Raw genomic sequence first — 13,907 nt, 5'->3', positions numbered from 1 at the left:
CATTTAGGACGTCCGCACAATGAGAAGGGATATCGTGGCGGGCCGGCCGCTGGGCGTTGTCTCCAGCGTCAACGCCTGCTTAAACGGCGCCGGCGCCCCAGGGCGGGAGTCCTCCTCCTCCTCGTGTTGGCGCATGCCGAAGCGATCCGGCAGACCCTCGGAGGTCCACGTCCCAGCTTTTAACAGACAGTGGGGCTAATGCGCTGTAATGGCAGTAATGACACAAAGCTTGGCTTGGTTTTCGTTGTTTTGGGGATTTTTTTTTTTTTTTTTTTTTTTTTGAAAGAATCTTAAGTGGTTAAAGGTTCAGAGCTGTTAACTCCTGCAGTTCCTGCGGGGGATAAGTGGGAGGTGTAAACAGACGCTGAAAACGCTTTCAGACATCTGTGAAGGTCGTCCAGGTCATCTTAATGGAGAGGAGTCAAGTTGGGGCAACTGGACGACCTTTCTCATCTGAAAGGCTTCTTCAGTTCATTTTCAGACCTTTATTTTTTGTCCCGTTTAGTATCCTAGCTTGAACGGAAAGAAAACGTTTAAATCTGTTGTAAATAGATCAGGTAGATCGATAGATGCACGTTATTGATCCCAAATTAAGCACTAAAAACAAAACAAAACCAAAAAAACAACTATAGCCGTGCTGTGGCTTCCCTGCCCTCTACTTTTGTTACCCGATTGGGTGTGTTGCCTCTCACCTGGACAGAGCACCGTTGCCCTCCGTGATGTCACGGTGGCGATTGATGGACTTTTCTCATTCCCCGGATGCTCTCGGCGAGGCTCATCTTCCACCATGTTGGACCTTTTCGAAAGATAAAATGTGAAAACATTCTTCACCGTCACTTGGTGCAGCAGCCGCTGCTCCATCAAAGCGGGGACGTGAACACGATGTTGTCCCCTGGTACAGTGGCTCGCTGGTCGGCCTTTGTCTGCCGCTCTGTGACCTAAATATGCAGCCATGCGTGTCCCAGCGGGAGACAAACATTGGGGGGGCGGGAGCGGGCTGGGCGGTAAATAACACCTCCAGCTTTTCTTTGTCCGTGCGGCAAAATGACTTCGGCCGACGTTTCACGCTGGGAACCGATCGACAGCACCGAGGTGCAAAATGTTAGGATGCTAAATGTTACAGGCCAGGGTTTGCGAGGTCTCGACGGCGCGTTCCGAAGATTTCAGTGTGCAGGATCGCCGTCGGTCCTGACGTTTTCCCCCCCCGTGCTTTCCTTCGAGTCGAGCGCTTCTTTGCACATCTCCGACAATGACGCGTTCTTCAGCTCTGTCTCGCGTCGTCGGTGGAAAAGAAGTTCACCCGTCGATCTTGCTCGGCGCCGTCCCTGCGCCCGGCGCTTCCCGACGTGGCGCTGGCTCTTCGGGACTTAAGTGCAGATCAAAGCGGCGCTCGGGCCGAAGGGTCAGGGCCCAGCGCCGGGGCCGTGTTGACGCTCACTCCTGGTTTATTTTAGTTCACCCTCTGGGTGGGGAACTCCAAATATTATGGAAGGAGGAAGTTGAGCAAGGCCCCTGAGCGGCAGCAGCAGCAGCATTTCTGCTATATCTGGGCTCTCATTAGAAGCACATGTGGGCAGCGTGCAGAAGCCCAGTATTTAAACTGCACTTTCCTGCTGATCTGGCGCAGTTCCTGGAAGTGTGTGTGTGTGTGTGTGTGTGTGTGTGTGTGTGTGTGTGTGTGTGTGTGTGTGTGTGTGTGTGTGTGTGTGTGTGTGTGTGTGTGTGTGTGTGTGTGCCCCATGCAAGGGGTCAGCTCCAGTGAGCGGGGGTTGGAGGGTGAGGAGGGGTTATTCAGGCAGGGAGACTGGCAGTGATTTTTTTTTTTTTTTGCCTTTTTTTTTTCCAAAGCTCGAGAGGATTAGTTTGAGGGAGAAAATTCAAGTCAAGCTGTTGCAGCAGTAATGACTCACGACAGTCTCGCCTCCCACATAGCAGGGACTGTTTTTCGCAAAAAAACCCGGGATTCTCATTGCAGTCGGAGAAAACGCAAACAAAACAAAAAAAAGGAATGGCTCGCTGCGTTGGCGGCGCTTCCGAGTCCTCGGACAGACGGCGTCCTAGCTTAACGGTCGTGACATTTAGAGTCCGTCCGACTGGGACGGGGCGGCAGGGAAAAGGTCAGGTGAGAAGGTCCTTTATCTGCGAGCCGCCGCCGCCGCTTAATTACACCGTTACGCTTCGCTCGTTCGGTTGCGTAACACACTTTTGTGTTTGTTTGTTTGCCTGAAAGTGGACCATAAAGGGCCGCTCTCCTCCCCTCACACTCTTGAAAAGAGCCGCTTTCATGCAGGCTCCCTCCTTTTTTTTTTTTTTTTTTACACGTTGCCCTGGAGACAAACAAGCGCTGTCGCTACAGAAACGTCGGCGCACAACCCGCCCGCCACCGCCGCCGCCGCCACCCTGCGCACACTGTGTTCATGTGGTGCATTAAATTGTCTTCCTTTCTGGTTTTGTGTGGCTCATCTGTGTTCACGCAACACTTTACACTGCTTTACACTGCTTTACACTGTCTACTTTGCCTTGAATCAGCAATGATGTGATGAAACAAATTCACTGTTATTCACTATTGCTTATGAAAACACCCAACGTACTTGTAATGCATTCCATTACACCTCAGTGCCGGGATACCACTTCCCGGGTCACCAGAAATGCTGTCTGACTTTGGAATTTTCGGTCTGAAAGTCAGAAGATCGATGGTTCACCTTCATCAACCATGAGTGAAAACGTCGCATTGTGGTCTGTCGTTATGCGCTTTGACGGGGATTCGCACTTGTCAGACCTGCAAATAAAACGTGGTCCACTTTTCGTGGAATTTCGTGAGGTGAATGGAATTGCGCCGTTAGCCCTGTGTTTACAGCCTTCTGCAAAACTTCTGGGTCCGAGCCTCCAGCCAACACCGATGCCTTGTTGAACCCACCGCTTGTTCGTAATGAGACGGGGAAAAAAGGCAGCTGAGACGGTGAAACAGGCTTGCCCCAGAGTTGCTGTGCCCTTTGTGACATCACAAAAGATGAATTTGCATCATTCAGATTTTAAGCAAAAAAATAAAAATAAAAAAATATTGGGGGGAGGTTTACTGATATGACACTTTTTTCAATTGAATGTGCCCTGGGATTGGACCTCTAAAGCCACGGCCTGGTTGTGTTTGGTGTTTCAGGGACCCAGAGAGTGTCGGTGAGCAGTCTGCTGGTGTGTCACGGTCTGCTGCTGGTCGGAACCAACCTGGGGGTGACGGTGGCCCTCTCTGTCCCCAGGCTGCAGGGGATCCCCAAGGTCACAGGTAACTGTGGCTCCTCACTGGGTGGCGAAATAGCATTACAGTTTAGTGAAGCCGCTGCTGACACAATCAGCTGCTGTGAGGCGTTCACTGTCTGCGTCCTCGTGTGTCTTGAAGGACGGCCCATTTCCATCATTGCAGCCTCGCTCTTCAGACAATAAAAGCAGAAAAAAAGCAGTCGCAGTAAAACCAGTTCATTTTGTGAAGCATGGGACGGCCAAACATGAAATTTGGCAGCGCTGCCATATGCACATTTCCAACAAAAAGGCCAGGAAATTTCAGCTCTGCACTGTTCTCCACCGGGACCTGAAAGCTACCTGCAGGCTGTTGTTGTTAGCGAGAGCCTGGTTCCTCTGATGGATATGTGCAGTTCATTTAGTCTGTATAGCATCAATATATCTATGTACATATATATATATATATATATATATATGTATAAAATTTGTATTTTTATCTGATCAGATAATCATGAGAGGGAGAGCAGGGCAGCTGTTGCTTTTCCTTACTGAGAAAGTGAAAGACTGTAATTACAGTTGTTTACAGCAGTATGTTTAATGCATGAGATGTAGTTAAAATATATGAAGACCTACACTACCGTTGAAAGGTTTTCCTCATTGAGCTCCATTTTTACCAGCTTCACCATCGTGATTTATTGCTGTGGATAATGATCACAGAACATTCGAAATGATTATTTCATAGAACTCCATATAATGGAGTTCAATGCAGAAATGAGTCAGTGACCCCAAACTTTGGAATGGCAGCGCATGTGTTCAAAATGCCTTGAATAAAGGAGCACTCTGCGTTCCCAGGTCGAGGGATGGTGTCCTTGCACGCTCACAACGGGCCAGTCAAGTTCCTCACCATGGCTGCAGCGGTGTGCAACCGGCCCCCCGGCGCCCCCGCAGCAGCCCCCGCCGTCCCGGAGACGGAGGAGGGCGAGGGCACGCAGCAGCAGCAGCAGCAGGCAGCCCCTGGACGGGGCGTGTGGTTGGGCGAGTCGGGCTGCACCACCATGGCCCTGCAGGACTCCCTGTCCTCCTCCTCCTGCGGCTCCCTGACCCCCTCCCAGGGTTCGCTGGAGCACGGGCCGGAGGACGGCGCCCTCTACGACGTGCTGCACGACCCGGCCCACCACCAGAGGGGCCGGCGCTCCGGCAAGGTGGACGTGAGCTCCCTGCTGGTGGTGTCCGGCGGCCTGGGCCACCGCAGGCTCAACAAAAAGGCCAAGCAGTCTCGCCACGAGGACACCACCTCCACCATCATGGTCTGGCAGATCCCTCTACTCAACATGTGAAGCTGAAGGCACCCGGGTAGGAGGCACCACGCGTTGCCCTGTCAGAACATAGGAAGAGTCAAAAGTATTCACATGCTGTACTTGAATAAAAGTACAAGTGTGCAAAAGAAGATGCTGTGGTAAAAGTAAAGCTACTGATTCAACCTCATTTTCTCAAATAAAAGTGAAAAAAAGTGCAGGAAATTCCGAAATATCTTACTGCAATCACTAATAGTTTTGTCTTGAGCAGTGACCCAAAGCTGAGGTACCCTGAAATAATCTCCTTCTGAAATATGATCCAGTTTTATATTTAACTTGCACAACAGCATAGTTCAAATAGCTCTTAACGCAACTTAACGCAACAACAACTGTAATGGTAGAAGTGAATTACTTTGTACAGAAATTGTGTTGAAATTGCGTGGTTGTCCCTATATGAAGTACATTTGTGAGCTAATGTAGGGAGCAAAAGTCATCAGAAAAAGAAATACTTGAATACAGATACCTGGAAAATGTACTACAGTAAGGGAGGCTCTGGTTCGGCTGTACTGACTCTGTCCTTCGTCTGTTCACAGATGAAAACGAGTGAAGAAGAACAGCGAGAAGTTGCTCTTCGTGGGTCATTGGACGTCAAGCGGAACCACTCTGCACCTCTGACAACATTTTCTCCGTTTCCTGCGAGCGGAATGCAAACGACTGATCTCGGTTCTGCTCATCAGAGGACGTCGAACGGCCTTAAATTTCCGACCTCCGAAGAAGTTGTTCGGTAACGCCGCTAACTAACGCACGTCGCTCTCCGAGTGTGTGAAGGGCCGCAGTATCCAAACAGTATTCAAATGAACAGTGGGGCACACCAGCTTTCACCGGGCGGGCCTCTCAACCTGTTACCTTCAGCCTTTTCAAACGCTGCCTTTATTTTTTCTTTTGTTTTGTCTTTCGAGTCGCAACACGTAGCGTGGCAACTCGGCACTTGCTCACCTTGAGGGTCAGGCGTTCTTTTTGTTTGGGTTTTTTTTTTGGTTGCCGTTCGCTTCAGGACCTGTGGTGTTTCTCTCCCTCGCCGGGGCATGAAAATGAGTTTGAATGTGTGGGATTGGAAAGACTTGCCGAGAATCACTGGCTGGCCAGGTTTCTGTTTATAAAGGGATGAGAGAGTTGTTATGGCAAAGAGAGCCCCACCCACACCCCCTTTTTACGCCCAAGTGTCTGACCTATCCATATTTAAAAGAAAAGAAGCGGAAGATAAACAGCTTTATTATCGTGTCACGTTGTGTATGTATCTCTGCCATATGTAATAACAAATTTATAAACTTGTTTTACTGAAAGAAAGGAAAAAAAAAAACGCCTGTGTCCTCTGTTTCAACCTGTAGACTGACCCCCCCTCCTCCCCCCCCCTCCCGTGCCTGTTCCTGTTTAATTCCTTCTCATCTGGAACACCGAGCGCAGGTCCAGATGCATGTTCTCATTACGGGGGGGGGGCTTGTAATTTAGAGCGCCGATGTAGTAACCGAAGACGGATCCGAGTCCCATTCACTTTACAACCTGGACGAGGAGGAGAGGAGCGTCGAAAAGCAGCGCTCCGATCTCTCCGCTCTGCTCCGATCTGGTGCGCAGCCGCAGAGCCTTGGTGCCGGGACTGGAGATGTGCCTGCGGGGCTCCTGGAGCAAAGCCCGACGCAGCTCTTCCGGGATCTCACTGCTCATTTCTCCCACTGCCAAACACAGAGGGTCAAGAAACAGATCTTTGATATGTTTTTCTTCTTCTTCTTCTTCTTCTTCTTCTTCTTCTTCCCTGGAACGCCCACGTCCTTTGTTGCACAACCAGGTATTCACTCACATTATCAGTGAATATCTACCGTTATTATTATTTATTTATTTTTTATTATTTTTACAAAAATACACCAGGTAGTTTCAAGTGTTCCTGCCTGACGACAGACAACAACTCACCAATTAGTTCCAATTCTGATGTTTGTTTGTTTTTTCCTCAGGCCAAAGATAATATTTAACTCCTGCAAATGAAAGCTTGACTTGTTATCCACCAAACTGCAAGCGGTCCCCACGGCAACGCCTCTCGGTCTGTCTCTCACAATGCCGAGGAAGTAGCTTCCAGTTGTCGGCTGTCCGCGAGCGTGGGCGTCGCCGCCGGTTGCGTATCGTTCAGCGTGTGAAACTCTTGTTTACCCCTCCGAGGCTCCAGTGCAGACCGCCGATTTCACGTTTCAGTCACCGGCGGATCTTTGTTCCCAGAATATCTGGCGGGGGGGGGGGGAACACTCCCAGCTGAACCTGCGTTAATCTCTCCGAGCTGATAGCTGCACTAGGCTCTATTTTTTTTGCATGTGAAGGCCAGCTGTTGAGACACGCAGTCTCCACGGCGGAGAGGTTAATAATAATAATGACGATAATCACAATAAAATAGAGAGTCTTGAGCGGCTGTTGAGGCCTTGTGAGGTTGTGCTATTTCTAACCAAGCCTGTTCACGTGTGTGTGTGTGTGTGTGTGTGTGTGTGTGTGTGTGTGTGTGTGTGTGTGTGTGTGTGTGTGTGTGTGTGTGTGTGTGTGTGTGTGTGTGTGTGTGGCACGTGTCTATCCTTGACACAGTGCTGACAAGAAACTGGTTTTATTATGAGACTACCCTTTTTAATCAAATCTGTTTCTGCTTCGCTCGCTTCACAAACAGTCATATCTGCCACTGGAGTTGTTTTTTTTTTTTATCATTGTGGAAAATGTCTTGAGGGGCAAAGTCCTTATTGACGGGGCGTGTCTGGACTCTGCAACATCTCTGTACGCGGTGATAAAAGTTCACTTCGGGGATTCATTTTGCAACCTGACATGTCAGCTGGGCCTTTTTTTTTTCCCTCCCCCAAATCAGTTGACTTCATTTCATGTATCCATCTGGGAAAGGATCCAAAGAAAACGTTGGGAGAAGGAGAGGCCCGATCAGAGCAAACTTACAAGGCGATTGGCTGAACATTCTGACAGCCACATTCTGAACAAGAGACCCATCACATTTGCTTTTCTCAAGTTGGCAAAGCATGCCGTTTTAAACTACCACAGCACATACTATCTACATCTAAAAAAAGACTTCCAATGCTGCCTAACAAAGGTTTAAAATATATATTTTTAATCTGTCTGGTTATGCTGCTATAAAGTTGTGTGATGTTTTTTTTTTAATTGATTTTTTTTTTTTTTTTTTTTTTTAATTAATCTATTTTTTGAAATTCCAATGTTCATTGCATCTTGGATTGGCCTTTGGAAATGGGGATTTCAACGTGGCCACCCCTCGGTGGTACCCAGGTCAGGGATGGTGCGTAACGGAATGCCGCATCTCTCGGGGGGGTCGTGGTTGTGCGCACAACAGATGGCTGCTCCCGCTCTCGCTGTTGAGTGTAGGGTTAATACCGACTGGAGGGGGCGTGGTTTACATCAATAATTACCGCCTCGCGGTAGTCCATCGCTTTGAAAGAACAAAAAAAAATACACACATAAAAAAAAAAGGGGGAGGGAGGGGGACAAAAAAAAGGAACTACGGTGGTGCGTCCGCACCGGGCAGCGTCCATCTCCTGGCACCAAGAGCCGCAGCCGTCTCCTACTTGCGCCGGGACGGGACACACTTCCCCACGTCGCCTTGTGATCGCGGGTCGGGCGGGGAGGTGAGGAGGACCTGAGATGACGACGAGTCGTCCCCCCCGCCTCGCTTCCCAGCCTGGGCTTTAGGGCAGGGCGGGCGTGTGCAACGGCAGCCGGAGCCGATGGGGACGATGGCGAGGAGGAGGTGAATCAAAGAAAAGTGTGTTGGGTCGGAACTGGAAGGATTCGTTCGCTTCGTTTCCAAGCGCCGTCCGCTTTACGTAACTCGGCACCGAGACCAGGGATCCGCTGGCGCCGAACCGGAGGTGGGGAAGACGAAGAGGAGAAAGAAAGAAACACAGGTACGTCGACCCTTTTGATGGGTATCCATCGTTATTTAAGGGCTTTCATTCGGTCTAAATGACGTGTGCGTAAATGACCGTTCAGCCTTCCGGCAGGGTTGTGAGTCGCCGTGCCATTTGCGCGACACTGCGACACCATAAAGACAATCGCAATATCGACCCAAACGCCTTTTTTTCCCCCCCACGTCCCCTTCTCATATTCGAGATTAATTCCTCCGAGCAGCGCAACACCGTGTGCGCATGCGCCGTGAAAGTGTCCAGATTACCGCAAACAACAGACAGCAGGCTGGGGCGATCATCGTAGTAGGTCACGCAGTTTGCAGCCACAAGGAAGCTCCGCAAATCTGGCGGCTGCCTCTTTTTTTTTTCCTCTCTCTCTCTCTCTCTCTCTCTTAAGCCCTACATGTGGCCCAGGGAAGGGCGTCCTGCCAGCTGCTGCACGAGCACCGTCGGCTCAGGCAACGTTGGAATGCATCCATTCATTCGTCCATCCATCCCATTTTCAGTACTTGCGAAGATCTGCTGAGTCTCTCCCAGCTGTCATAGGGCGAAGGCAGGGTGACACCCTGGACAAGTCGCCAGCTGACACACACACACACACACACACACACACACACACACACACACACACACACACACACACACACACACACACACCTACACCTACACCTACACACACACACACACACATGCATGTTTTCGGACTGTGGGTGGAAGCTGGAGAACCCACGCAGACACAGGGAGAACATGCACAGAACTCCACACAGAAAAAAGCCTCACATAGTTTGCCCATGCCTGGTCTAAGGCCTGTCTCACATCTTTCTAATCAGAGAAAGGGCGCCCCTTAGAGACTTCTGATGTCCCTGCAGTTCCGATACTCCTTTTTTTTTTTCTTCTTCTTCTTCTTTCTAACAACGTGTCAGTAATTGTCCCCTCTGACTGTGTCTCACCAAGGTGTACGGAAGAGGAGCACCGGCGCTATTTTGTCCCGGCACCCAGAAGACATGATCGTCCGTCGGCAGTGACCGCCTCGAGATGAACGAAGGCCGCGGACAGGGAGGGGGGTCCGTCGCTCTGGAGGCCGACGTAATCCTCCACGCCGTGAATCCCGACCTGGTGGCGCCCTCCGACAAAGCCGGGACTTTGTGTTCGCACCGCGTCCAGGGATTCCTGCACGACAAGCAGGACTTCAGGCCCCCCCCGGTCTTCGAGAAAGAGTACCTGTTGGATGGGCGGCTGACAGAGAACAACAACGTCGACCATCTGAAGGGTAACGGCTCCTGCGTCCCCAAAGGCGACTGTCACCTCCCAAACAACAAGGGAGCTCCCGACGACCCGGCCGCGTCCAATCACGTGGCAGCCATGCAGCAGAACTGCGTGGCTGCCGAACTCCACAACGGCGCCAGAGCCAAGATTTCTCACGACGCGGATTCCCCGGCGTCGCCGCCCAGCCAACCCAAACGAGAAACCGACAGGTCGGCCCCGAAGTCCAACTGCGGCCGGGAAGCGGAGAAAGAACCCGATCTGGTCATCGAAGTTGGCGGGCAGACGATCAGCGCCCACAAGTCCGTCCTGGCGGAGAAAAGCGACTACTTCAAGGCGCGTCTGTCGCGAGACATCCTCAAAGTGAAGGGCATGAGCTACAAGACGTTGTCCACGCTGATCGACTACATTTACACCTCTCGCATGAGCGTCTGCAAGGACAACGTGGTGGACGTCATCACGGCGGCCAAGACCCTCCAGATCCCCTGCGCCGTCCAGGCCGCCATGGACTGCATGTCGGCGCAGATCACGGCGGAGAACTGCTACGAGATCCTGACCATCGCCAAGAAGCAGCGGCTCAGCGAGCTGAAGGAGACGGCCTACGGGTTCATGAGCGACAACTTCCTGCAGGTCCTCAAAGACCCGTCCGTGTACGGCCGCCTAACGGGCTCGGAGAGAGACCTGATCCTGAAGAAGAGGACGGAGGGTCGCAAGACCCTGATGGTCGCCGAGATCAACGACGTGTTCGACCGCGTGGGGAGCCGGCCGCCGAGCCGCTCGGGCAGCCGGCCGCAGAGCCCGCTGTCGGTCGGCTCCCTGGACGACGGTCACATGATTTACTCCTTCGTGGAAACCACCAACGACTGGAGACCCTTGACGGCCATGCCGGAGGACGTGAACACCAAAGGCTGCGGGATCTGCACCATGTACAACTACCTGTTTGTGGCCGGGGGGATAAAGGGCTACGGAGACCGGGGCAAAGTCTCGGACAAGGTCTTCTGTTACAACCCCGTCACCGACCGCTGGGCCGAGGTGCGACCGCTGAGCCAAGCCCGGGCCCAGCTCAAGCTGGTGTCCATGGACGGCTACCTGTACGCCATCGGAGGGGAGTGCCTGTTCACGGTGGAGAGGTACGACCCACGCATGGACCGCTGGACCACCGTGGCGCCGCTGCCCAAGGGCGCCTTCGCCGTGGCCCACGAGGCCACCACCTGCAACGGGGAGCTGTACGTGTCGGGCGGCTCGCTCTTCTACCGCCTGCTCAAGTACGACCCCAAGAGGGACGAGTGGCAGGAGTGCCCGTACAACAACAGCCGCAAGAAGTCCTCCGACATGGTGGCGCACAAGAGCTTCATCTACCGCTTCGACGTCAACCGCGAGCAGGGCGTCACCGTCTTCAAGTACAACACCATCGTCAAGATGTGGCACGACTGCGTGGCGCACCGGCCCGGCGGCCACACGCCCTTCAGGTGCGCCGCCGTCGGCAACCGCGTCTACTGCGTCAACAAGAGCAAGACTCTCCAGCTGGTGGTGGACGAGGACAGCGTTTACTTTGCCGAGGAGCCGCTCAAGGCGCCGCTGGAGGCGAAAGGTGTCCTTTTCCCTTTTGTTCTCACCTTGGCCGAGAAGCCCGAGAAGCCCGAGAAGCCCGAGAGGCTGTCGTAGTGTCCCGGAGCCAAAATAAGCACAATAATGAATTAAAATACGCAGTGGCAGAACTGGAATCAGCACAAGTCCTTTGTATACCCTCCTCAGTATCGTCTTTCTCAGTGTCTCGATTGCCTGCTTGCAGTGGAATGTGTGCGTGGCGCATGGCAGTTTTAACGCCTTAAAATGAGAAACTCTTTTTTTTGTTTTACTTTCGGAGACAAATGAACGCAGCAATATTCAAATCCGACTGTAGATAGCGACACGACGGACGGTTAGCGTAGCTTATTTTTACGCGCTTCCCGTGTTCTTGTTTGGTTTTCGATGCACCGCCGTAGTGTAGAATGAACGCCGTGTCGAGCGCATTGACAAGCTGACTGGTGCCATTCGCGACAGAAACAGGTCTTTTATTTCCGCATTCTGAGTAAACAAGTGGGAGCAGCTCGCGGCGTGCTCTCTGAATGATGTGACGCAGGCTCTATGCAAATGAGCAGGTGGATCTGCTGTGTCGTGTGATGGCACAATAACGGGAAATAGCACTTTTCCAATCAGTCCCGCGTTACTTTTATTACTGTAGTGATACGTAATAAGAACTAGGATAGCTTTTTTTATTTTGTTTTTTTTTAAGGCAATAATAATAATGCGCTTTACAGAGAGGAGACTGTCGAAGAAACAACAAAACAAACAATAAATCAGAATACATCTCTTAGGTGGGGGGTGGAGGGGTGGGGGTAAAAGCCATCTTTAGATTTTTAATTAACTTTAACTGTTTTCTGCCACATACACACAAGCACACGGCAAGATATTAAATCCCTGGGCTGATGCAGGTTTATGAATGTATTTTAGCTATTAATATGAAATTAACTTGGCAGGTGGTTTAAGTTGCTGATGCTGCTCTCCTCTATTGGTCTCGGCAGGATGCTTTGAATGGTCGTCTGAAATACCTGCATGACTAAAACCCCAACACAACACTTACCATAACACTTAGAGAAACACAGAACAAACCGATTGTCACACCAGTTTATGCTTTTATTTTGTCATTTCAGCACGTAATTAGTTGATCCATGTTTTTTAAAGCTCTAACTATGATCAAAGTGATTTGTTTGAATCCCTGCGTCAAGGTCAAAGCTGTTATCCAAGCCTTTATTATCCAATATTACTTTTGCAAAGCATGTGAAAAATGTACCTTCTTCATTTCAGGGAACCTTTTCAAGCAAAGACATTTCCATTTAAAAAAAAAAAAAAGAAGAAGAAAAACTCAGAGAATGGATTCAGAGAAGCAATTATGCTCATCGGATATATTTCATAAGAGCCTTTAGTTTTTTAAGGATCGACTCAAGAGTTAGATAACTTAAAAGTACATTTATGACATTTATATTTTGGACTCAGAAGACCTTTGTAGGCCTCGGCAGCACAGCCACTCATGGCCTGTCCTCCTGCCCCCTTTGTTTGCCAAAGACGCATTACTTAAGCACAGTAAAATAAATTGTAAAAACACAAATTAAATTCCCAATGAAGCAGTCTCTCCCCCCCACGCCCCCGATGAGGTTCAGTGTAAGAGTAGAGAAGTCACGTTAAGCTGCTCACCGTCACTTTTTTAAGGCAGGTTACAGGAAAGAAAGCCATGTGTGTCAGGCGTCCCATCTCTTCTCTCTTCTCTGTCCGAGGTCAGAGGTCAGCCGTCCTGTCCGACGCCGCCGAGTCGCGGCTGCAGTGTGACTGCGTCGCCAACAAACGAGCGACGTTCCCCTTCTCGTGACCATCGCAATCCTTTGCATCAAGGCACGCCAGTGAAAATGGCCCTGTCGGTTTCCTCTTATTGGACGTTTTACCGAATCTGTTTGCTGCTGCAAGAACACAAAGACCGTTTTGTATGGATGCTTATGCTGATATATTCTTGGAAGAAACTGCTTTTGATAAAGTTTGTAGAGATGTCTTTATAGAGGTTTAGTGTGACTGCTCCAGGGTGGCTGATGTTTAACGGGCTAGCATCATATTTTTGTTATTTTTATTTTATTTTCCTTTTTTTTTTTTCTGGATGGATTTGGTAGTTTTGGCTCTGCTGATGCAACCGGTGGTAAAAGTAAAGTAATGTAAGGTAAATGGCTTCTTATTAAAGGTGTATGATGTGGTCTCAAAAATAATCTGTTGGATTATGTGTACCAGTCAGAACTAAGTGCTTCAAATAAAATATTTGAAAATATTATCTCCGACAATTGTCTCGTGTTTTCTGGGGGTCGTTCGGATGCAGCAGTTGCGCGTTCTTAATAGGCCGTTTTTATTTATGGAACAATACTGCCATCTAGTGGAGAAGAACATAAATATTTAGGGATTCTGACTTCAGTAACTAAGCCAAGTCACCAGTGAATCAGTTCAAATACCTTGGAGGCACAAGTATCAAATAATGTTTTTTTTTTTTTTTTAAAGCAATTTTAAGAACGTAATATAAATTAAAACTTACTACTACAACTTAAGGTATACACAATCTCAAGACATTTTATCCTAGCTTCCTTGATAC

At 50.0% G+C, this 13,907-nt stretch overlaps 2 protein-coding genes across 3 annotated transcripts in view; both read left to right on the top strand.

Moving 5' to 3' along the window:
• Nucleotides 1–4,587, top strand: part of arhgef10 (Rho guanine nucleotide exchange factor (GEF) 10) — a 50,641-nt gene extending 46,054 nt beyond the window's left edge. For both annotated transcript variants that reach the window (XM_076027478.1, XM_076027476.1), the window contains 2 exons: nt 3,158–3,280; nt 4,087–4,587. In XM_076027478.1, coding sequence (XP_075883593.1) covers nt 3,158–3,280; nt 4,087–4,571 — 608 coding nt within the window. In that variant the 3' untranslated portion in view covers nt 4,572–4,587. The remainder of the gene's footprint in view (nt 1–3,157; nt 3,281–4,086) is intronic.
• Nucleotides 4,588–8,081: 3,494 nt separating this feature from the next.
• Nucleotides 8,082–13,595, top strand: kbtbd11 (kelch repeat and BTB (POZ) domain containing 11). The gene is made up of 2 exons (XM_076027475.1): nt 8,082–8,479; nt 9,434–13,595. Exon 2 carries the CDS (start codon nt 9,515–9,517, stop codon nt 11,405–11,407), a length of 1,893 nt encoding a protein of 630 aa, XP_075883590.1. The 5' UTR covers nt 8,082–8,479; nt 9,434–9,514; the 3' UTR covers nt 11,408–13,595.
• The last annotated feature ends 312 nt before the right edge of the window (nt 13,596–13,907 follow it).

This window comes from Nelusetta ayraudi, unplaced genomic scaffold (assembly GCF_046127955.1).
Source record: "Nelusetta ayraudi isolate G7.1 ecotype Tasmania unplaced genomic scaffold, CSIRO-AGI_Nayr_v1 ptg000021l, whole genome shotgun sequence".
In the NCBI taxonomy this organism is placed as follows: domain Eukaryota; kingdom Metazoa; phylum Chordata; class Actinopteri; order Tetraodontiformes; family Monacanthidae; genus Nelusetta; species Nelusetta ayraudi.
This window is presented reverse-complemented; position numbering and strand designations above follow the sequence as displayed.

Excerpts from the sequence above, each read along its gene's own strand:
- kbtbd11 (XM_076027475.1), top strand. The coding sequence starts at position 9,515 with ATGAACGAAGGCCGCGGACAGGGAGGGGGGTCCGTCGCTCTGGAGGCC.